This window comes from Limanda limanda, chromosome 1 (genome assembly GCF_963576545.1).
Source record: "Limanda limanda chromosome 1, fLimLim1.1, whole genome shotgun sequence".
Lineage (NCBI taxonomy): Eukaryota > Metazoa > Chordata > Actinopteri > Pleuronectiformes > Pleuronectidae > Limanda > Limanda limanda.
The window spans coordinates 27,191,273-27,215,167 of record NC_083636.1 but is presented as its reverse complement, the minus strand read 5'-3'; the positions used below and the strand labels follow the sequence as shown (position 1 = coordinate 27,215,167).

The window sequence follows — 23,895 nt, the reverse complement described above, 5'->3', positions numbered from 1 at the left end:
ATAAAACTTACTCAAAACTAAAACAAAAACTTCTAAGAAACCCTCATGTTCCCTTGCTATGGGTATGTTTTCAGTTTTACATAACAAAGATTTTTTTTAAATGAATTTACTTCTAAATTCTATATCTGTGATGTTCCAACATTTTAAATACAATCATAGTGTATTATAACATCTTCCAACATATTGCAGATAAGAGGAAACATGCTGACTCAGTTCTGGTCCAGACAGAGCTTTCTACTATCTGAGATACCAGCTAATGTGAATTTTAAGATGTTCTCCTTTCCAGCTTTTCCTCTCTCTCCCTCAGTCCTTTACCTTCTGTGCCTTACCTCCATCTCGTCTGTCCCAGTAGAGACAGATATGGACGGTGATAAGCAGGGCTATGAGTCCAGACTAGAGGCAGCAGAAATTCCCTGAGGTCCACCGTCAACTGAGTCGAGGGTGATGCTGATGACTGTGACACATCAACGCAGTCACACTAATAGCAGCCAAAGTAGACTAAAACATGTATTATTATTATTATTATTATAATCAAGTGCCTAAATATTAGTGTAGCAAATTTTTTTTTTTCTGCACCCACCAATTCAAAGATTCTCGGTAATCCAGGTCATGGTTTACTGAAGAAGGGTCAGATCGAGGGCAACTTGACGTGTCATCTCTCATCCAAGAATCGTCCTCTGTTCTGACTGACTTATTTGTTGGATAAGTGCCCTCGGTTGTTGTAATGACAAGAAAATCCAGGAGCACTAAAGAACAAAGTGACATTCATGGCCTTGACAACAACCCCACAGAGGTTAAATACCTGGGTCTTGTCGATGTAGATACTGGCTTTTTGGTTCCGATAGGCAGTGATGGAAACACGACACCCTTATGAAAGAGCTTTTTTCTTCCTCCTCTTTTTTTGACAGACGCTTACAATGCACATTACTCTGGTGCGATGATCTGACGCACATTGAACTTGAAAAAGCCCTTTGTGTGTTTGTGTACTGTTTTTTACATCTTGGGAGCAAGATGCAACAGCCACTTTGTTCTTGTTATTGTGCAAGAATCAACACTTACAGCGAGCTTTCCGATTCACTGGGGGGAGAAAATAAAGGCAAACGCCTCTTCTAGCAGTTGGAAAGGAGTTAATTGCCTTTTTTCTTCTGCATGAACCACCACATTAACTACTTTTCAATGAAAAGTGAAACATCTTCCAGAATGTACAACCAAGTTTAGTTGCCCTTAATTCAATCTATATAAGACAATAAAAAACATCTAATTTTAAAATAATCAGACGAGCACCTTAATTGTCTAACTTTCCTCCCACTTTTTACAGTGTATCTTTGAGAATCATCTGTGTGAATTAAAGTTCAAATATGTTATAGGGAAAATTTAAAGAATAATTCACTCTTTTATTTCTGCTACATTTGCTGCATAAACACAAGTGAACTATTGCGATATTAGTGCCCCATTGTTGAGATGATGAAATAAAAACGGGGGCCTTTGGACATAAAAAGGAAAAAACACTGGTATGAATGGTTTCATTTTGAAGTTAAAACAACAACTGCGTTTCTGCATGTTGCATCAGTAAGAGACACCATTTGCAGTTCAAAGTCAAATCCTAAAATTGAACAAGTTGGTGCCTTTCATGGTCTAACAGTTGTCATTTCAGTTTAGATCAAATGTGACACGCAGTGTGCGCTCGGGACGAGAGGCAAATATTATTCACAGGGTTGGACGTGGCCGTGGGCGTTGTCATAAAGCCCCATTTGGGAAGTTCACTCTGAAGACTTCAGATCTCACTAACGGAGACATGAATGCTATCCTTATAACCTAAAGTGACAGGGCAGAGGCTCGACGGCTGCAGACTTTAGCTGAGGTTGCAGAGTGTGTATGTTTGTACGTCATGGGAGTGAACAGTCTACCTATATACATCAGAGCCAGATCCATATTGTGATCCTGGTGGCAGCTGATCGTTATAATAAAAACTAGATTGTTTCGATATAAAATCAGCCTACTCTCAGAGGGGGAAAGTAACTGTGTTATTCATTCTATAGTTATTTCAGAACATTGCCCTGTTTCTGTTAGCCTTTATTTTATCTCTAAAGTAAATAAAACCAAATTGAGGCTGAATAAATCCATCTTGAGAGATGAAGTATTTATCTCATCAATAAAGACTTAAATAAATGAATATTTTACTCTAAATAAGAATCCAGTAGCCTTAAATCTGACGGTATGGGAAAGCATATAAAAGGGGATGGATAATTAGTTACTTAACTGTTAGAAATAAGGAGAAAAAAAGGGAAAACTCTCTAAAAGAAGAACTCAAGAACACTGAAAAGGGAAAACAAAGTAAAGTAATAAAACTGCATTTGCTTTGTTTGAACATTGAAGAAATTAGTCTGGCGATAGGGCAGGTAAAATGATGGCTGAAGAATGTTTTGGCCCCACTTCTTTTAATGTAGTCCCATGACGTTATAATGTCTCAATCAATGCCTGCCAGCATGAGAACCGCTGTTATATCAACAATACCAAAACCAGGTAAAGATTCAGTGCAAATTAATTATTATAGGCCTGTCTGCCTGCTTAACAATGATTACAAGCTATTTACTAAAATACTGACAATGGGTCTTGAAAAACTGAAAAATTTAAGAGGCCGTTAAGCCCCACACTACATGAGAAGGCGGTTTCATACGATACATAGGGCTGCATCATTTCAGCATCCAGCGGTCATACAATCGCTCGTTGCTGAAAAAGCATTTGATAGGATCGAACGGCCTTATTCACTTCATACCTTGGAAAGATATGGCCTTGGACCTGTATGCAGTGGGTTAGAGAGCACTTCTTTCAAATCACTTGCCTGTGTCCTCCCCCCTTTGAATTAACAAGATCAGCAAGACAAGGACGTCCTGTGTTTTGAATAATATTTATTTTGACATTGGAACCTCTTGCCTGTGCCATCAGAGCAAACCAGAAATAAGTGGTATTCACTTGTGTGGGTATGACTTTAAAACACATTCATTTGCAGATGACATGTTGTTAACTATTTTAAACCCAGAAACATCAGTACCACACCTATTCAGGCTGTTAAATGAGTTTGGAAATATTTCAGCATCACCCCTAAACTGCATGACTTCTCCAATACATCTTGGCACAACTCAGACAGTTTGGAAGAAAGAGGGAGTGAAATATCTGAGTATTAATAAAACATCCAAAATCAACAAGATGTTTGAAATGAATGGACCTACATTGGGTAAAACTATAAGGGAGGAACTGACCAGATGGGGAGCCCTGCCACTGTCTTTGTTGAAAGAGCAGAGATAATCCCAATTCATGTTTTTGCCAGATTGTCTTTTATGTTGTCTTCTGTCCCACTTCAATTTCCTGAATATTGGTTCAAAACAATTACCAAGTTTTTTTTAAGTTTCTTTGGGAAAAAAAACAAAACAAGAATTGGTCCCAATTCCAACTTTAACGACAAATACCCTCATGCTCCGGGCAAACCACGGATAGTATGAGGTCAGTAGCTGGATTTGGCTGGAAGAGAAAATTGTTGCAAACAGTAAAACACAAATATCCCTCACCTCATTATGGTGCTGTCTGAAAGTCAACAAAAGTAGCAATCCAATCTATAGTGTAAAGCCTATTGTTCACTGGGGGTGGAAAGACTTTTATTAATAAGGAATGTAAAAGGCAGAATTTTAAATATTTGGTACAAATCATTGAGCAGGAGATAATGATGTTATTAAATGAGATTAAAGCTTTATTCAACCTTAATGATCTGTATTTTCTGCAGCATTTATCTATATTGCTGAAATGTATATCACAGGGTACCATCCTGGCCACAGATAAAGATACAGATCATAAATTAAAATAGATTGTAACAAATAGAGGTACATTATGCAAACTTTATAAAGTTTTATCACTCTCCTTTTGCAACAAAATTAATCAAACCAAATCCCAATGGGAACATGATCTGGGGAAACACCTACCACTGGAAAAATGGGACACCGTGATCTTTCAAAGTGTGTTGGATAAAAACTTATACAGTTGAAGGTTTTATAATGAACAAAAATAATCCAACAGAAACTGAACAAAATGAATCCTAATATGCCGAATTTATGTTGGCACGGTTGTGGTAAATTGATACGTATGTTGTGGTACTGCCCAGAAATAATGACATTCTGGGAGGGAGTTAAAAACATGTTGAGCTCTATAATAAATGATAATGTATCTGTATATCCCAGAAGTATGTTTGTTAGGAAATAAAAGGGATGGAATTAAATCTGCAGTTACACAGCGTTTGATAATGTTGGCTTTTCCTATCTCTAAAGGATCATACTTATGAACTGGAAAGTGAGAGAACCTAATTGTTTTTGTTTAAATAACTGGCTGAAGAACTTCATAGAGCTGGTAATCACGGAAGATGCAGCCTCGGCCACGCAGCAGCATTACAGAGACAATGAATTACAAGGGGCCGGTGAAACTTACAAAAGAATACATCACTAAGAGACATTTAGTTTAGGGCTGTTTTATTTCGATAATAAATAGAATAGATATAAAGCCCTGTAGACAGAGCAAATAAGCACTGTTATGAAGGACTGATTGATGCATTTTACTACAAGCAAGTAACTATGTTTTATTTTACTGTATATATTTTGTCCGTAATCTCTGACGTACTGTCTTTGTATTACATAGGCGTGATATTTTTATCTTTTATTTGTAAAGATGAAATAGAAGAGAGGGAGACTCAAGCGCAGAGAAGAGGCGCAGCGGAAATGTCCGTGACAAGCACTAACAACATATAGAATACTTAATTTTATACACTGTACACATTTCCGCCCGGAGTTTTTCATGCTCACAATCTTTTGTTGCCTTAACCTGTTGTATTTGTTTCAACACAAGTGCCTGTTGTTTTATTTGAGTTGAGAATGTGTGTACTTTTACCACATCTGCCTACTCACATTTACTAACATTACTGGATATACACCAATCGTTACTACTGTCATAACTCCCTTCATCTGTCCGACAATTTCTTTTGTCTAAATACGCTCAACAATGTTGTAAATATCGTTATTATCTTGATGTGACCTGTTATAAACGATCTGTGAATATGGGCCATACCAATCAAATTATATGTGATTGCAGCGTGTGTCATACCTGTGCCCAGGTCGGTGTGCTCCTGAGACATGTGCTGGCTCTGGTGCACCCATTCACCGTTGCACTTGAAGAATATTTGGAGAGCGGGCCGAGCTTGACACTGGAGCTTGATGGGGTAGCTCTTGACGATGTAAGCGTCAACAGGCTCCTCCAGGAAGCGGGGCAGCGTCCCGGCCTGGCCATGCTGCAGGGATTCACCTCGGGCACCTGAGAAATATATTGAGATCAATTAATGACTTTTTAAAGAGAACATAAATGATAAAAAAACAGCAGAAAAATAAAATGCTATTGGTAGTATTGTCACCAACTCAACAAACGTAGCTCTATTTCGCCAAAGCTTTCACCACCTACACAATCACAAACAGACTCAACTAGCAGCCGTTCTTCCTTCCAGAGATGTCTCCCTCAAACAAATCATTGAGGAGACCAGTGCAAGAAATAAGAAGAGAACATCCCCTCCTTCCCACAGTCCATTCTCCACACCAACATTATCATACAATAGTTTGTATAGAACACTTCAATAACAAAGTCTTTAATATTTTAAGTACTCAATGATGTACACAATGCTACGAGGCATTAGAAATGTTGGCAACATTTTATTTAACTGACCTGCAAAGAAATATTAAGGATGTCGAAAAAAAGAAAAGAAACTCTGGTTAAAATTATAAATAATTTACGTAATTTCATACAGCTGAAGGCAGGAACACAGGGAATTTGACCCACACACAAACACCTTAAGGCAGCCAAATGTGGTGGAATGTAATAAAACTGGCTTAAAGGTGGAGGGGAGGATAAACTCAGGCAGCTAGGTAACCAATCACAGGTAACCCAAACATGGCTGATCGGTATAGGCAGCGAAAAACCCAAGGAGATATCCAGGAGCACGAGGGTAACACCATCTGACAAAATACCCAATATTCACTAATCCCCTACTTCGCTGTGTACAAAGGATAAAACTATAAAACTATGTCTGGTTATCACGCCGCTTCATCAATAGAAGTAACTCCCACAAGTAAAAGAAACGAAGAGCGATGCAGACAGTCTGTGGTTCTGTGAGAACGTTGCTCCTACGTGTCAGGTTGGTTATGTTCAACTCCAGCAGATAATAAAGGTTTATCATTTCCTCTGATGAGAATGTATAGCCTTCATAACTATACTCATGGGAGTGGGTAAAAGGATTCTGTGGGTCTCTGAACACCCTTGTCCTCCTCAGAGACGCTCTAACAATCCACACAGAGCTCCACGGGATGCTTTTTATTTTTCTCCACAGGATCGTCTCAGAACGGTGACGTTGTGTTTCAAAGGTATTAATTGGCCAGTGGGTGGAGATTTGATCTGCTTCGGAGAAAAATACAGATTTTATGAACTAGCTGAGCAGTCGGACAGAAGCTGAAATAAGTCTTTATGTTGTTGCAATTCTACAAAAGCAATAAGTATGTTTTTTGACAACCAGTGTGTATTAGAGATGAGACACAGCAGGATAAGTGCTCGTTAAACATGTCCTGAATCTATAGGGCTCCTTCCTTTAACTGTAACCCAAATGTGAGAAGACGCTAGCGAGTATGTCGCCACTTTTCAATCTGAGGAAATTTTTTAGCTAAAGTCCAACCTACTTCAGTCTACTCACCCCATCCCTGGACACATTGTAACAGCGGAAATTGTGAATAGGCTTAGTTTCTTTCCCTATGTTGGCTGAGAGTAGCACACCTTTCTGAGCGCAGATGCGTGTAAATGAGCGACTTCTTATATTCATATATTTCATATATTAAGTCACATATAAGTTATTATTCTAATCAAGTTTAAATCAAAAAAGAAAGTAGATGGTATAAATGAGTGGAATTTATACCACACTGAACAAAATAAAGAAATCTGAGAGTGCTGTGGCAGATCTTCAGCAGTCCTCCTTGTTTGCACTCTCTAAAGACAGGTGATCACAGACGCATTATCAGCCATTACTCCCTTCCTCCGAGCCCGTCTCAGGTGTGTTCCAATCGGAGCACGCTTCGATACATCTGAGGCCCCGTAAGTGTAATTACACTCTGACTAATCCCCAAGTTTGGTGGAACCTCTTTAATGCAAGTGTGGAGGGTTTAGTGAAGCAAACTGTCCCGCACCCGCCTCTCCCGATCCAACCACATGTTTCTCCACAGTGATGGGAATACCTCTGAAAACCCCATCAGGATTAGAGAAGCCACTCTCCCTTTCTCCCCCTCCCTCTCCTGAGCTAATCTAATCCTCCTACCGCTCCTGCCGGATGTCTCCTGATTGAGGGAAATAGATAAAAGACTCCGTGTGATTCTCTGGCTGTGAAAATCACAGCACTCGCTCACTGTTCTCCCCTCCGTGCGACACAACCACATTCTCCTCCTCGTTCCTGGAACCACGGCTGAACAAAGAGACATGCCTTTAATTCCAAAATGACTAGCCCCGGGGCAAGCTTTTTCTTGTACAGAATGCTCCAATTTGTTTTGCGCATGGAGCATTGACATGCTGTGTTGTGTTTGGATAGATGCAAAACATAGACGCGCGTGCGCATCCAGACAATGATGGATGGGAACATGAATGCGCAAACACACAGCTGTCAAAAAAAGCCAGCCTCCCACACAATTATTCATTTCTTAATAGATCAGGCATTATACTAATGCGTATGCCAACATGGGTGTAAATATTAACTGCAAATATCAACATCAGTAAGCTTTAGTAAAGGATTACAGGCCTTATTTCAGAGGTAGTTGTCTTTTCACGTTTCATTTTTTATTTAGCAAGTGGGAAAGCACTGCAGCAGACAGATTAGGAGAGACACAGGAGAGGAAGCTCTGGTGTGATTTAACCTCAGGCTGGTGGTGGGACACGCGACCCTGGGGGGGTAGTGCAAGCACTTAACTATCTTAGCATCGTCTTTGCTCCTGAAATTGCTGAATATAGATCACAAAGTGCATCGCTGAACATATATACTATAGGTTGGCCCCTCCGGCGCTGCACCTCATATTACAAACACATGGCATTGAGATGTTTTGAGAATCTTAGGCGACATCCACACTACTACATTTACAACTCTGCTACAGATGCGCCATTTCGTCCACACTTGGACGTTCTAGAGTCGCTAAAATAAAAGATATTGGAAAGCGCCATTTTATTTTGAAAACTCCATGGCTGCCTTTTAGTCTGCACGGGCGGAAATGGAGATGTTTGGAAACAATGATGTAGACAACCACAACGGCTTGCTTGGTTCTTTTCGGCCATGACTTCGCTGATTCGTCAGGCTCCTATCACATGACCCCCTTTCGAAAGAAAACAGCATTAGCATTGGCCACCAGTGTAGAACGCAGCCAGGATATATAATTACAAGCATTGCTGATCTTTTTGTCTTTGCTAACAGCTGTATACAATGATTCAATGTGTAGGAGACCAGCTAGTTTCTGTTTGTATATTTAGCAAATGCTTCTTGTGTACACCGGCATGTACAGGCCAAGTATACGTGAGTGGTCACCTGTTAATATGGACGGGGATTAAAACTGTGGTGTGGACAGATATCATTTTAATTTGAAAACACTGTTTTCAAATGAAAACGTGGCCCTAGGATGTCGTCTAACATCCTCGTCTCATCTACATCTTGTTGCCTGTGCAGGGCTGTAACTGGTTCATCCGCATGTTATAGGACAAACCTGAGACCAACATCTTTCGTATAAAATGATTCACCTCTGTCATTCAGGGTGACTGCTATGCCTTGTGCTTCATGGTTTCCACAGTGATCTACAACCAATGCTCCAGCCTGGCAATAACACATAAGGGGCACAGACACATCGAGCCCAGTCTGAGAGGAAAACAAGATATCACTGCCAAAGGGCTGAATGATGGCTCTATCACACTCCCTCTCTCTTTCTTTCGGTCTCTCTTTCTCTCTCCGTCTCCCACACAAAACAAACTTTTGTCCTGGAAAACACAGGGGCTCTGCTAATACTACATCCACTGTGAGAAAATTTCCTCAAGTGCAGCAAACGCTCCATCTATTCACATGCAAATTTAAAAGCAATGGGTAAGTGCAGTCTCTTATGTCAGCTCATTGTATTCATAGCTTTTAGTAAAAATCTAAAAGAAATGAGGGGGAAAGAGCCCCTAGCTGGCTGGTCTAATTTAGTAAAACCCAGGCTACCTCACACAGAGGAAGACGACTGCTGCTCCAGCACACTCACACTGATTTGGAGAGACTGGAGGCAGCAGCCGGGCTGATGTTTGCCAAATTCTCCTCCACATTTGGCAAACAGCAACCTTGTTTCCTGGCAGAGAAACTGCTGCCGTGTTTCCATCTCAAACACCAGCTGATCCGAAAGATAGTCAACTTCTTGAGACATGCATCGCTGAGTATCGGGGTCAAAGATAAGTCAAAGCAACGGCCTCCCTAGAAACACGGGGCCCTAAAAGGCAGGAGTTCTCTGCCCGCTGCCATTTTGTTCCTTACATAAGCACCCAGAGGTGTTTGTACACCAACCCACATGTCATGAAATTTGCAGATGACATGGAACATCTTGCCCGCCTCAGAGCTCAGACTCAAGATTCTGGAGTTCATCCAGTGATGCAACAACTCCTGCTTGGATCACAATACCACAAAACATGGAAATGCTGGTGGAATCAGAAGACAACAAGATGTACAAAGTGTCACATGCATGCAAAGCAAGTGAAGACACAGAGTGCAACAGTTTCTCGGGTAGTGTCTTTGAAAATGAGCTGAGCTTGAAGTCAAACACTATAATAAAGAACCAACAAAGACTATTTGAGTCTAAACTGGAACTTTGCGAGTGATTGCACTGAATACATATTGTGTCCTCATGCATTGTAACCTAGTTGCAACACAACATGATGTAACTTATTGGTTGAAGAACTGCTGTTTTAAAGCCTCAAGTTTGGCGTGTTGTACAGCAGCATACTTGTGGGTCCAGTATGAGAGCTTGAGGAAACTGCACACCCGCCTACTCCTGCATTGAATGCACTTGATATAAATTACAATGTATCCATGCTCCAATGCGTAAGGCCCTTTATTGTCTATTTTACACCAAACGGGACCATATTTACAGAATGAAAATCGTGCTGTATTGAAGACTAAATAAATAATAATCATCGGGGCAGTACTGATGTTATTAATCAATTGAGAAATAGAGTAATTTAATTAGACTTAAACTTGCAGCCAGTGAAGTCATCCTCTGTTGGTCATTTGAGTGAATACAGGCTTTTCTCTCTGGACTCTGAGACTATGTCCTGATTTATTTAAAGTCTAAACTTGTAACCCCTACCCATCCCCTACACTGACTCTGATCGACTCCCATATGGTGAGAGCTTCAATTCCTGATTGCAGGAGGACCCTCTTTGTGCAAGTGGCTGTTGCCCTCTGAACCTGAACCCTTTGTCTCCGCTGAACAACTGGAAGTAATTATAATACCTCTTCAACACGCAAACCGCTTGTATGACATGGGACACAGGTTCAATCTGAGGGCCTTCGATAATTTGTGCAAAGCAGTTGGTGTTGGGTGAATACGGGTCCCTCTTTCAGCAGTACCTGGTTCACAAGTTTATTTTTTCCCCTTTGGAACAGCAACTTTTTGATCATGTTCAGAGCTGCATTTATGGCACAGAACACTAAACCTTTATGTTGTTATATGTTTAATATCTTTATCCCACTGTCGCAGCAACAGGGCTACGAGATACCTTCCTGCAGAGCGCATTAAAACCTGGTCGTTGGCAGGTTTGTGTAAATCTGATAATTTGTATTGACACATTTAAAAGAAACATGAGATATGATGGATGTGAACGACCTTGCGAGCTCAGTAAACACAATACCACCGCTATCGACGCTTTGCTGGTTCTTAAAACAAGATTACTCATTTGTGTCCCTTTTGTGCCAGACATATCAATTGCGCCTCATGAAAGGCATTCATTGAACAAGACTGAATATAAATGGCCACCTTCACAATGTCACCAGTGATCTCTGATTTCAAACCCCAACAGGTGAGAGGCAACAAACAACTAATATCCCACTAACAGTGAATGCAAATTACACAAACCGAGAGCAAAATGGAGACTTGGCCGCGTCTGTTTGTGTTCCCTTGAACGAAAGGAAGCAGAAGAGCGAGTGGAGGAGAATATATGGCTTTAATAAAATGCAACGCTGCCTTAATGTGTTATCCAATAATCAGAGGCTCGAAGCCGAAAGCACTTTGCGGTAACATCTCATTTTCAGAATTATTCTAACATACGAGGAACAAGGGCATCCTCCAGAAGTGCTGCAGTTTTACATTATTACCAGAAGAAGTCTTACATCTCCAGTGCAGTTTTACTAAGAAGGGGGGGGGGGGAAGTGGGCAGAGGCACAAGGAAGTTTTTCATCTGCTTTAACTCATTAGAAAATGTTCTGTATTTTCAGATGGAAGCAGCTGCTTTGCCAAGAATTACTCAATTAATCTAGTAATTCATTATTCGCTTATTACTTTTGAGTCAGTGGGATGATAATTTTTTAATTACTTCACCATGTTGACATTTCAGTTAATAAGGTGCACGGTTAGTTTCCGAAACGGGGACACTTTCCGGTATGCATCTTTGCCCACTTGTCGACATGGACTTACAGGCTAATGTGTAAATACATTAATAAATACAGCTTGGCAATGGTCAACGCTGGATAATTATCTAAGCCCGGTGTGAGGTGTCTTCATAGGCAGCGTTGACGCAGATCCGTGCAGCAGATGGACGGTCGAGACTGAGGATCAGAGGTGAGGCTAGCAGAGGAGACGGGGGTGGTGGGAGATTGGTGAAGCAGATGATAGGTGGGTGTTGACGATAGTGAGAAGCACAGGGGGAGCATCTGTTCAGATCATCAGAGTGCACGGCAGAAAAAGCAAAAAAAATATGTTTCTTTATTTTTTATTTAAGAAATGCTTATAAACCTGCGAAAAAGAAAGACACTTCTTGCTACTCAGCCAACTTTGGCCCACTGGAGGATCTCAACCTTTGCCATGCGCACAGCCCCCACACCCTCTTCCTCTTGCTCTGCAGAGATACAGGTGCACCACAGGGAAAAGATAGACAGGCAACGATGGGATTTCTTGATCTCCCGGCACAACAGCAAATGGGTTGAGAAATGCAGTAACACGTGAAAAGCCTGATTGTGTTCAGTGTTTTTCTGACACTACCCATGATTGAACCACATCAAAACACATCAGCCTACAGCTAGAGGTGGCCCTCTGACAAGCTGACAGGAAATGAACTGCTCAGCAACCATGCCTTATTCACACCAGCTGGAAGCACACGGGTGCTGCTCGCAAAATTTGACTTCGCTGTCTAGTTGAAGTGCGGCGACGTTGCCATGATAGTCTCGCATCTTGCTCAAACTGAAGAAGGATTAAACTCAAGGTGGTACCCAGGCAAACACCATATTTTATACCATTATTTAAAATCACCCCAATGTTTCTCCCTCCCTGTACTCGAGCGAGTCTCACAGCAGAAACGCTCGCAGCTCAAAAAATAAATTACAATAACTTAATTTGCACCGGGAGTCACACAAGCAATGTATTTCTGCTGTGCCTCTCTGTCTCTTAAAAACAGCGTGGCCTCAACAGAAAGAGATACCAGAGCGCTTTGTTCAAATATTGATGCAAACCTCTCATCTGTCATTTCAGGACACACACACACACAGACACACACACACACACCGAACAGTGGGCTTTCATAACTAAAGCACTCCGAGGCAAAGGCAGTTTTCTTTACACACAGATGCTGTCCAATCAAAAGAAGAACAGGCGAATGTTTCATTTTTTGTTCTGATGGACTATTTCACACTCAGACGACCACGTTTTTCAGACTATCACACTACCTGACGCTCAGACTCAAAGCATGATGCAAGTGTTTTAGTTAGTTTCAGACAGATATATAATTTTGCGATCCAGCTCCATCATTTTTAAAGAGCAAATGCCCTTCTGTTGAAATGAGGTGTGGCAGGTGAATTGGTGGCATACGGAAAGCGTCCGAGCTTGTAATGGATCTGAAGACAGAAACGCAGTATTTGACTGTTATCCTAGGGGGGAGAACTATAAAGATGTTAAGGTGGGCACATGACGGAGCAGCTCACTTTCTTACTACCTGGCAAATCCACCATTACAATGGCAATCCACTGAGGAACAAGCAAACTGGCTTTTACAGGGCTTGGCCATTCAATGCACGTTAAGCCCCAAACGCAGCCATGATTAACTGATAGACTAGGTAAAACCCTTTTTGAACCATTCTCTCTGAGCAATGACCTTTTATCTAATCAAAGGATAGAAATGTCTTTACAAGTCTAGTTTCCCTTTCTCTCTTCAGTAATGGCTGGTTTCAAATTGACTCTCACACATGGGAGCATCTCTGTATGAGCAAACTCTTATCTGCTGCACAGCAGTCTCACCGAGGCAGTGGGGGGTTGTGGTAGTGGGGGAGCCTTGCTTAAGGACACCTGGGTTCGGAGCGGAAGGACAAACACTTGCCATAAACCGCTCTGTCAATATTTATCCTGCATGTGGGAGCAGGGGCACAGTGAGAGTATTGGTGGGATGCAAACAACATCATAGATTATTACATCAACTGACATTACCACACTTTTGGGATCACTGGTGGGAAGTATATTTTTTATGTATCTGTACTTTACTTAAGTAGATACTCTGCAAATATCAGTATTTTCTACTCTACTTTATTTTATAGCATTGCGTTAAATGGTCACATAGTTTTTTTAACCAATCAATAATGATTAGGATAATTAGTTTAATGATCAAATCAGAGTGGGGAAGTAACGTTAGACCCCCTCCTGCAGCAGCATCACCGATCAACAAACCTCCGAATTGGATTTGGAAAACGCAGTGACTCGGACAATTATAGCTCAGGCAATGCAGCTTGTTGTTGTCTGTACTTTTCTTGTAGTAAACTAAAAATACAGTGAAGACTATAACTGACGTAGAGGACTGTTGGATTACAGAAGAGATTACCACGTACTTTTACTCCTAATACTTTTGGTATCTTTCAAAGCAACTTCTACTTTTAAGTACTTTTACTTCGGTACATTTTAGTAGTACTTCCTCCACTACTGCCACATGCTCATCAGCAGTTACCTTAGAATGTCTAGACTTTTTTTGTCATGGGTTTGGTCTCTGAGGCAACACCTGCTTCAGGTTTAAAACAAAACAGTGAAGGTGCAGTGAAGATGTACAATACATATTAAATTTGCTCAGTTTTACATATTTCTGATAGGGAGCGGTTTATGGCAATTTTAGGAACTTTAGGTACTTTGGTGTGGCAACTGTGGTGTGGATTTGCTGTTTTGTTATCTCCTTACTTACTTCAGATTCATAGTGTTTTTCTGTTTCCAAAAATTTAAGCGGAATATATATTTTTGTTATGAAAACATTTTTATGAAAACAAGTATGTATATTTAAACATGTGCACAAACCAGCGTGTGTGTGTGTACAGTCTGTGCGAATGTGTGTCAACCACAAACACCCAGGTGGTATTTGTGTCTTCATCAGTGTTGTGACAGCTTGCCAGCCTGGTTTTGGCAGCAGGGAGATAGTGCTTCCCTCAGCTCTCCCAGTAATCAAAGAGTAAACATGCTGAAGCAAAAGTGGGTTACCTGGATGTCAAACTGACAGAAAGTCTCCGATCTCTACTCTATCAACTGCGTCTGCTTACGATTTGACTCATACACATTAATGTTAGGAGGGAAACAAAGCTTAAAATAAATGCTTTTGTATTCAGAACGTCAAAGAATTCACAAGATAACTTTTTCCTCCTTCAAAGAAATGAGGAGTGTTGACTAAATATATGACAAATAAGGTTTAGACTCGTGTATCAGAACAGAGAGCAGGGATAATCCGAGAACTTGTGCCTCCGCTTCAACTTGTGCCTCCGCTTTCAGCGACTGGGCATCAATGTCAATAGAAGTACACAGTTATGTCCGATTATGTGAAAGTTTTCCTGAACCTTTTCTTTTAAACTTTTATTAAAATAAGACATGACTGCTTCTATTACAACGTATTTCACTCCAGAATTAGAAGAAATATTTTTTAAAAGGTTTTCAGATTTATGACTCAAGCAAGTAACATAACATCTCACGCTTACATTATATTTGCATCCAACTCGACATAGATGTGGCATTCACACATATTACTAGGTAGAGTATTTACGCAAAAAAGAATGAGGATGATAGTTTTTCTTAACCTCATATTTTCCACAGCATTGTGTCAGAGTGAAAACCTTTCCAGAGCCGAAATAACTCTCAAACTCACTGTTACGATAAAATTAGCACCAGACAACACAGATTTATTGTCTCTGATTCTACACAGCATCAAATGAGTGAAACAGATATAAATTACAATATTGTTAATCTGCTACCGATTGAGGAATTTAGCTCACATACCCAAAGGTTTTAGTTCTCAAACCGTGTTTTAATGTTTCTATTCTCTTAGTTATTTACTCGATATAAACTAGTACAGTACCCAAACAGCCAGGGTAGATTGTCCACTGGTGATGCTGGTTGCAGCTTTCTTTATGAAACTGTAAAAATGACTTGCAGTAATTGAGCCGCAGGAAGTAGAGACCGACTATGGGATTCAGTCACTTGTGAACGCCCTGTTGTCCTAATCGCCAACGTCACATGGATGAGTCCAAGCCACTGCTGCTACAAAGTGCTGTTCACCTTTTTATTCAGAATGTATTAATATTTAACGTATCACGTGTCCATATCGCACCACAGTAAACAATGTAGTCCCTTGGGCCCTTAACAATCCACAGTGCAAGGGTGAAGCCTGATAGATTAACGTTTGTTGAGATGCTTTCCACTCACAGAGACGCACAGGTTTCTGGAGTTATTAGGTAGGTACACGACCAGATATATAGCACACATCATGCATGTTGTAGTTTGGCTACTCTTTAATCTGTGGTTTGTTAGTTAGGTAGAACTTCTCATGGTAACCTAACTACAATGCTGACAATGTAAACAGCCGGTATGCAGTCGGCTAGCCGTGTGGCCTGTGCAGGTAGCTTGCTATAACTAGGCGGTGTGACCAGTCTAAAGTATCATACTTCATAACTTTAAAGTGGAGTAAGATATACATTGGTAACAAAGTTATCCCTTAAGAAAGTGTAGCTAAAAATTGTAAGAATATAAGCCAATTACCAACATTTATCTTGCAACTGTAACAAAATCTGAAGCATTGTATTTGTTTACACTGTTACTATTATGTCACCTTAGAATGTGCTGAAAAAGCATTAAACCTACAATCTTGGTATTTTTCCTGAAATTAAATTATCCCGTGTAATCACATTGTACTTTTAGTAGTTCAAATTAACCTGTAGTTCTGATTGGCAACAGAAGCCATCGTCCCTGTACTCCTTTGCAGTACTGATACACAGGAAGCTAAGAATGTGTGTACTCATTACAACAGTAACAACATCAATGTCTATAATTATATCTCATTAATATCTTCCTCACTGTTTTCTGTTCACTTTCCTACAGTCACAGCAGAGCTGTATCAAATTACTGCGAGTGCAAACAGAGCATTTCTTGCAACTGCTTGTTCACATTAGAATCATTCAACTGGTGAAAGGTTGTGACGCAATCACGGAACACTCAGTATTTTTGTCAGAGCCGAGGTTGATGCCAACAGCGAATGTTCATCAAAAATGCAGAAAACAAGACATTTTCTGTTTTTTTCTTATTTTTTTGCGGATCAGTTATGAATAATGCAGGGAGTAATGAAGCAGTAGGCATGAAGCAGGAGGCAGCAGCTAACGTGAGCTGTGACATGAGGAGTGGCAAGAGACCGACTGTACACCATTGAGTTCAGTGAGAGAAACAACTCTTAATGCTCTGCTTGTTGTGTGGAAAACCACGTATGCAATATGTAGCATGAAATCTGTTGAGTACAGAGAAATGTCTTTGCTCGAATAACATGAGCGTGTTCACCACAATGCCCCCAACATTAGGTACCAGTAGTTTTATATCTTACATCTTGTTACAACCAGCAATCAAGGATTAAATCAATATGTGGCGGCCAGTAGCGATGCTGTGGCAAGCTCTAGATTAAAACTTTAAATTCTGACTACTGATAAAACACTATGATTATGTGTACAGTGCAAATTAATGCTTTGGTCTGTGTTTGCATGTTTCATGGAGGGATCCAAAGGTGGGGCCAGGGGGGTACTGATTTGAATGGCCCTTGAAGTGCCCCTGACCCGTCAGTAGTCATTTCCTTTTAATGAAATAGACCCTAACTAACAATTCTAACAATCAATATGACATTCTGGTAATCATTTATAAGCTGTTTTAAAGTACATAATGTGTTTGAACAGGGAAGAATTTTTTAAAATAAATTCAATGAAGTGTTCGGGTTCGGCTTAGGCATTGCTCAAAGGTATACAGCTAACGGTCAACAAGCAATTGCTTAAATGTGCACATCACTGAATTGCGCATGGATGCTTGACATATTATTGGCCCTTGTGTGTACATTCTGGCCACTTTATGGACCCTGATTAAAAAAAGAATGTAGATCTGCCTCTGGCTTCGTTTTTTTGTTAGCAGGATTACACAAAATCTACTCAATCGATTTCCAAGAATTTCTTGTGGAGGGGCGGGGCATGACCCAAGAGCCCATTCAATTTGGTGGGGATCCAGATCAGTAGGCAGAACCAGGATCCAGAATCAGGCAGGTTTAAGGGACTCATGTTAATGAGTGTGCGCAATTCGGTTCAGATGAAAATAAAAATCCTGATGTAGTGAATTTTTATGTGGGTTCACAAGGGGATTGTTGAACACTTGTGGAGGTACGCGCTCCACTGAGTGCCATTCTAGCTTAGGGTGTAGTTGCTCTTTAATTTGTCACCACACTAAGAATTCCTTTTCTACATGGGCAAGGTCTTTACCCCAGAAACATTTATCACCACTCAAAGGAGACTTCTAAAAAAATCTTAGTGTAACCATCTAGACCTAAGGGCAAGGATAAGATTATTCTTACGTGTTCTCCTGCAGCTCACCACTTGAATTAGTTTAATCATCTGCACCTCTGTGGAGTGTGTCTCATAACTGATACCCTGCAGACCACACCACCATGTGAATGTTTTGAGTGGGTCCCTATTGCATGACCAATCAAGTGTCAGCTTTTGAGAAACGATGCAGACATGGAGTGCCTTCACAAACATGTTCTATGCAGCACCATTTATATTATGTAATCTACCAGCATTCACGCCTCTGCCTTGGCTCCGGTGTCCTTTAGAAAGCCGTCCTCCGTTGACTGACAGTGATCTTAGACAAAGGAAGATAATTGCTTGCTTACTCTTTTCTGATATAGCCTTTGATCCATTTAGTCTGTTCTGACATAAAAGGGACAGTGACATAATCAAAGTCATTGTGTGGCAAACACAGTCTTGGCTGCAATCACACTGGCAACCTGACAGCTCACTCTCATGTGAGTGTACTTGGTAAAAGGGGCTTGATAAATAAGTTAAACCCGAGAAAAAAATAAATGCTCCACTTTTTTCACACATTTCTCCCCCCGCCTCTTCCACAGAAATTTAACACCAAAAATGAAAGTGGGATTTTATTATTGAATGAATTTATGAATAAATCACTGCTGTGTGGCCACATTGGGAAAAATAAAACCCAAGTTTATTTTAAAGAGTGCTGTTTTGTCAGTTTATTAAATGTTTGACAGGGGAAAACGAAAGACAATTAAAAAAAGGTTAATATCCTGCAAATGACTGGTTGCACAGCTCCTGTTATTAATGTCATTAATCATCTCTCATTATGTACAAGGTGATAATCCTGAGGATTTGTATCTAGTCTTGACTGCATGTCACTCGTTCCATTCTGTTTAATGTCAAATTTGCTTTCACAAAAATTCAAATTTCCTAGTGGGCACAGCAGAAGACATGTTTCTAAAAGCCTTTCTAGAAGTTTGAGAGGTTTATCAACAGCATAAATGGCTGGTGACACAGATTGGTGCTATAGCTGGCAGTAAAAACATATTAAGTGTGTGAGTTGTCTATATACCAGCAATTTGAGCTTCTGATATATGTTATTTCAGAGGAATTAAGTGCCACTTTGCCACTGAGACTCAGCAGCCCCCTGAAATTACATGTAGACAATCACAAGCACATTTACCTCAGTGCAGTCGTTCCAGAGTTTTATATCAACTTATGAAAAACTGTAACTTACTTTTAGATAATATCTGAATAGTATAATTTACTGAGTCATATTTCATATGGGCTCAGTAAATATAGATTTATTTCTGCCTAAAGATACAAAATGTAACTTGGTTGACTTAGGGTCTCACAATCAAACGTCGTGAAGCTGTGCGGGATCATCTGACTTGCTGTCTTCACCACCATAGTGGATGAAAATCTATCTAAGGCGTTCATTATGTTCTCGTAATAGATAATATATTAAAATTGTAATCACGCTGCGCAGCAAAGGGCAATGGATAATCATGATCAGTTATGATCGACCAATGCAAACAGTGGAACGGAAAAACAATCGTGTGGCTAGAAGTGTGTTTTTCATTCATCTTACATTGTTTGCTCCAGAAGTTATAGAAGAGACAGGGAAAGTTACGGGTAAAGCAGATATGAAGCAAATAAAAGGCAAACGAAATGAAAAGTCCTTTTACCTTGAATAAAGTTGGGGATTTCTCTGGGTTTGAACAGTGTAAGAAACATTTTGAATTATGAAATCAACAAATGAAGTCAACAAAAAATACAACATAGGTCTAGTCATTTTAAAACATTCTGATGAATACTCTTAAAATCATAAGGTATTGTATTTAAATGTATCATCTAACAAAGGCAGTATAAAAATGCAGTTATTACATTAGCACTGCACTCGCTATCATCAAGCCATTGTAGCCCGCTGCCTATTATTTGAGGTTGCATTATCACTCCAGGGTTTAAAGAGGAAGCTTAAGAGGGTGCACTCAATAAATTGAATTCATCATCTACTTTTTCAGTTGGCATTTTCCAAAGCACTTCATTTAAACTGATCATGTGAAAGGCACTTTACGCATGAAGATCAGTTAAGGCAGCACGGGCAGCACCACTTAGGCCGTGGATACTTCTGTAGCTCGGCTTTCCTTGAGTCTGAAATGATTTCTCAGAAGTCCCAGCTTGGGCTTGGCTTCAAATTTCTTTAACATAAAGTTGCTTTACAAAGCAGGTTTGTCAACAGCATGAGTGATATCAGAAGTGTAGGATCCAGTGTTTTGGGGATTGAGGGACCCCACGCTCTTCAATTCTGAAAATCTCTATCTTTATTGCTATGACTTTTGGGCCAGACTCGTACTTAGGCTGTTTACATGGAAATGTCAGCTGGTTGGTCCTTCACTTTAGGCCATTTTGAAATATCACGACATCCTCTGGCTGGACTGCCATGAAATTTTTTTCACGTGTTACTGGTCCCCTGAGGATGAAGGCGACAGCTTTTGTGATCCCCTGAATATTTTTCTTTGACTGTTTTGGTTTTAGGGAAACAACATTCAGATTAAGATTCTGGTGAGACTTTTATCTAGTGCTATCAAAAAGTTTTTACATATCTAATGGAAGTTCTCTGGATTTCTATAGACTCCCACCAGATGTGCAGAGCATCACACTACCATATGAGGAGTCAACATCTGTGGTTCTGAGAAAATATCTCCACAGCTTGATTTCTCTCTTTTTCTATAACTATATATTTAGACATCTGATCTTCTTATATGCATCTTTTCAGATGCTCGAGGATGTAGTGAATGTATTAATTTGTTTGCATAGAGTTTAATCATGTGACTATCTGCATTGATCATGTGAGTACTTGGTATAAAACATCTTGAGGAAGGTCACTTTGTTCCTGCCCTGATGAAGGCCTTAACGGCTGAAACGTATCGTTGATATGATTCATAACCATTACAGGCTTTTTAACTGACCAGCATCTCTGAGCGCCTCTCATTTATTCTCCACAACCATTGAAAATGTATTTTCTGCTTTTTTCACTGGCACCATCATCCACTCCAAATATAATTGTAAAATATCTGCAAGATGGATGACATTCGCGTCAGCCTCAACTGTGTGTTTATTGCTGATTAGCAAATGTTAACATGCTAATATAGAAAAACAAAGATGGTAAACCTGGAAAAAAAGGTCATACCTGCCAAAAACTAAAATGCCGGTGTGCATTGTCAGTGTGAGACTGTGTTATCGTTGCATTGCATTGCTGAGCCATAGTGCAGTCTCTTTAGATCAGTCGCTTGCAATTTTATGGAATCACATTACTAACTAACATCATTCAGTATCAAATCTATACCTCATATCAATCAAATTGTATAAGTATCTATACGTTTAGTAAACTTAACATGCTATTATGTAGAACTGCTTCATAATAATATGCTAGTGTATTCTCTAGGTTTATTTAGTATTTTCTCAGCTCAGGCAGTACATGCTGTCCACTGCATATTGTGTTACTGATGAGTGAGCACATCGTGTCAGCCATCAAACTGGAAAACTCCAGTCAAAACAAAACTCACGGTGAGATGTGCAGTGTAAGAATATATCATTGTTCAACCTGTGACACTGATACACACATTATACTCCACAGTCGAACTCCCAGCTTTACAGTAGAGATTACGAGCTATACGAGGTTTACAGTTCAGCTTCAGGGCTTCATGAAAGCCTCGAACATTTCATCAAAGGCTTATCTTGCATCTAAAAACCCGTCTGTTATACAGGAAAGTGTTAACTTCTGCCAATATCAGTGCAGCTCATTCAGCTACATGAGTTTCACTTTCCTTTTCCCTCTGAAGAATTAAGAGCACGCAGCAGAAAGGATAGTAGACATAAAGCTCCACTATCCAGCAATGACTTATTCATGATATTATTCTTGAATTCATGGGAAAATTGAAAAATATAATACAAGAGGATATGCAATAACACCATGGCTCGTCTCTATTGGGTAGAAGGTAATGGAGGTTTGGACAAAAGTCCATCAGGAAAGCAGTGACCCTCTGACATTTAAAATTAATGACAATCAAACACCAGTGCAGTGCTTTTCCATGTCTCCCAGCCTCCTTGCATGTATCAAAAGGGAAAGATCGCTAATGGCCCCCTGAAAAATGCAAGAAAGTAACTTTATCCTGCAGCTCCTCACTCACCCAGCACTATTCTTTCACCTTTTTTTTCCCACTGAGCCAGTGGTTCAAAGCACAGCATCAGAGACTGGTCTACCCTGCATTTTATGTCCCAGTGGAGGTCTTCAAAGGATACCTTTAACTGCGGAGGTAATGTAATTTGAGTAGATGGCGAATATATGATCCATCCAAGAAGCTCTATGAACAAGCTAAATGGCAGGTGATCAGGATTACATGAATAATAAAGAAGGGAACAAAGTTGAGGTAAAGGTTGTATTTAAAACAGAGAATAAAGTCAGAGCATGCCATCCACAACGTTTTAATAGGACAAGAAATATTAAAAATATCACTAATACAGTGACAGAAGGTTATAAACTATCTGAGGAGCAGCGCGGAGGAAAAGTAACGCTTCACTGTGCAATACATTACTAATGAACAATTTCCCATTTTGCTTCTTAATAAGTTAAGAGTCCCAGTGTGGTGTGCCAGGGAGTCCTAATTCATCTTTAAAGGAACAGAAAAAAAGCAGCAAAACAACAAGAATTGAGATCTTTTCAGGCTGAATACCCTAATTTGTCAAGCTTAGATGGACATGGCAAAAGGATGTTGCCGCAGTCTCTTCGCTGTTGTCATACAAATGATGGCGCATTTCAAATAATCAAGCGCACGTGAGCAAGCGAGCGGGCCATGCTCAGCACCTTGTGGAACATCCTCTGCACAGTGTCCCAGATTCAACCTTACATAACCTGATTATTTGTGCACACCATACAAATACGCCCGTAAGAAGGCACATTCATTGCTCAGTGTCTCAGGTACTGTGTGCTGCTCAGCTGAGCAGGGCCTACGCATTGTGGAGGTTTTGCCATCGCAGCACGAGAATGTGTAAAAAAAACTAAGAAAGGTAGGGCTGAGTAAAGCTAGCACAAAGGCCAAAACGTGACAGTTGTGCCATCAGCTGTCCATATATGGAAGTCATGAGGATTACAGCGATCAGCCACAACATTAAACCTGTAACTGGTTTTAATGTTGTGAACCGCAGAGCCTCAGGCAGACGGCCATCTCTCTCCTCGTTAGGAATCCTATTGGACTTTAATTAACAGGTTAAGACGACTATAAAGCTGCTGCTAGAGCCCACCATCAGAGGCAATAACTTCTCAATTAGAAGACCTGACAGCCAGCAGCTTGAACCCCTCTGTTAAATCCACCGTGTGTCACTCTCTCTGAAACACATTCACACACATACCTCAAGGATGTGTCTGCTCTGTTGCCTTTTGGCAACATCTCAAAACCCCCCAACTGGACTGATATTGGGCTCAGTGGACAGCACAGACAAAGTTGTAATGCATAAGCACGTGTGTGTGCACTTGTACTCATATCTTTGTGAGGATCACTTTCAGCATGAACCTTTCATACTGAGGACATTTTGGGCACTCCTCACATTGTTAAAGGCATGTTGAGGGTTAAGACTTGGTTTTAGATTTAGAATTACAATTAGCTTTAGGGTTAGGGTTAGGCATTTAGTTGTGATGGTTAAGGTCAGGGTAAGAGGTCAGGGAAAACAATATTGCCTCGTTAGTGTTCACACTAAAATAGAAGTATA

The 23,895-nt window shown here is 40.3% G+C and overlaps 1 protein-coding gene across 1 annotated transcript in view; it reads right to left on the bottom strand.

The window, feature by feature from the left end:
* LOC133006326 (netrin receptor UNC5D-like) overlaps positions 1-23,895 on the bottom strand; it is a 179,409-nt gene that overhangs the window by 69,957 nt on the left and 85,557 nt on the right. Inside the window, exon 2 of the mRNA XM_061075657.1 lies at positions 5,143-5,349. Coding sequence (XP_060931640.1) covers positions 5,143-5,349 — 207 coding nt within the window. The remainder of the gene's footprint in view (positions 1-5,142; positions 5,350-23,895) is intronic.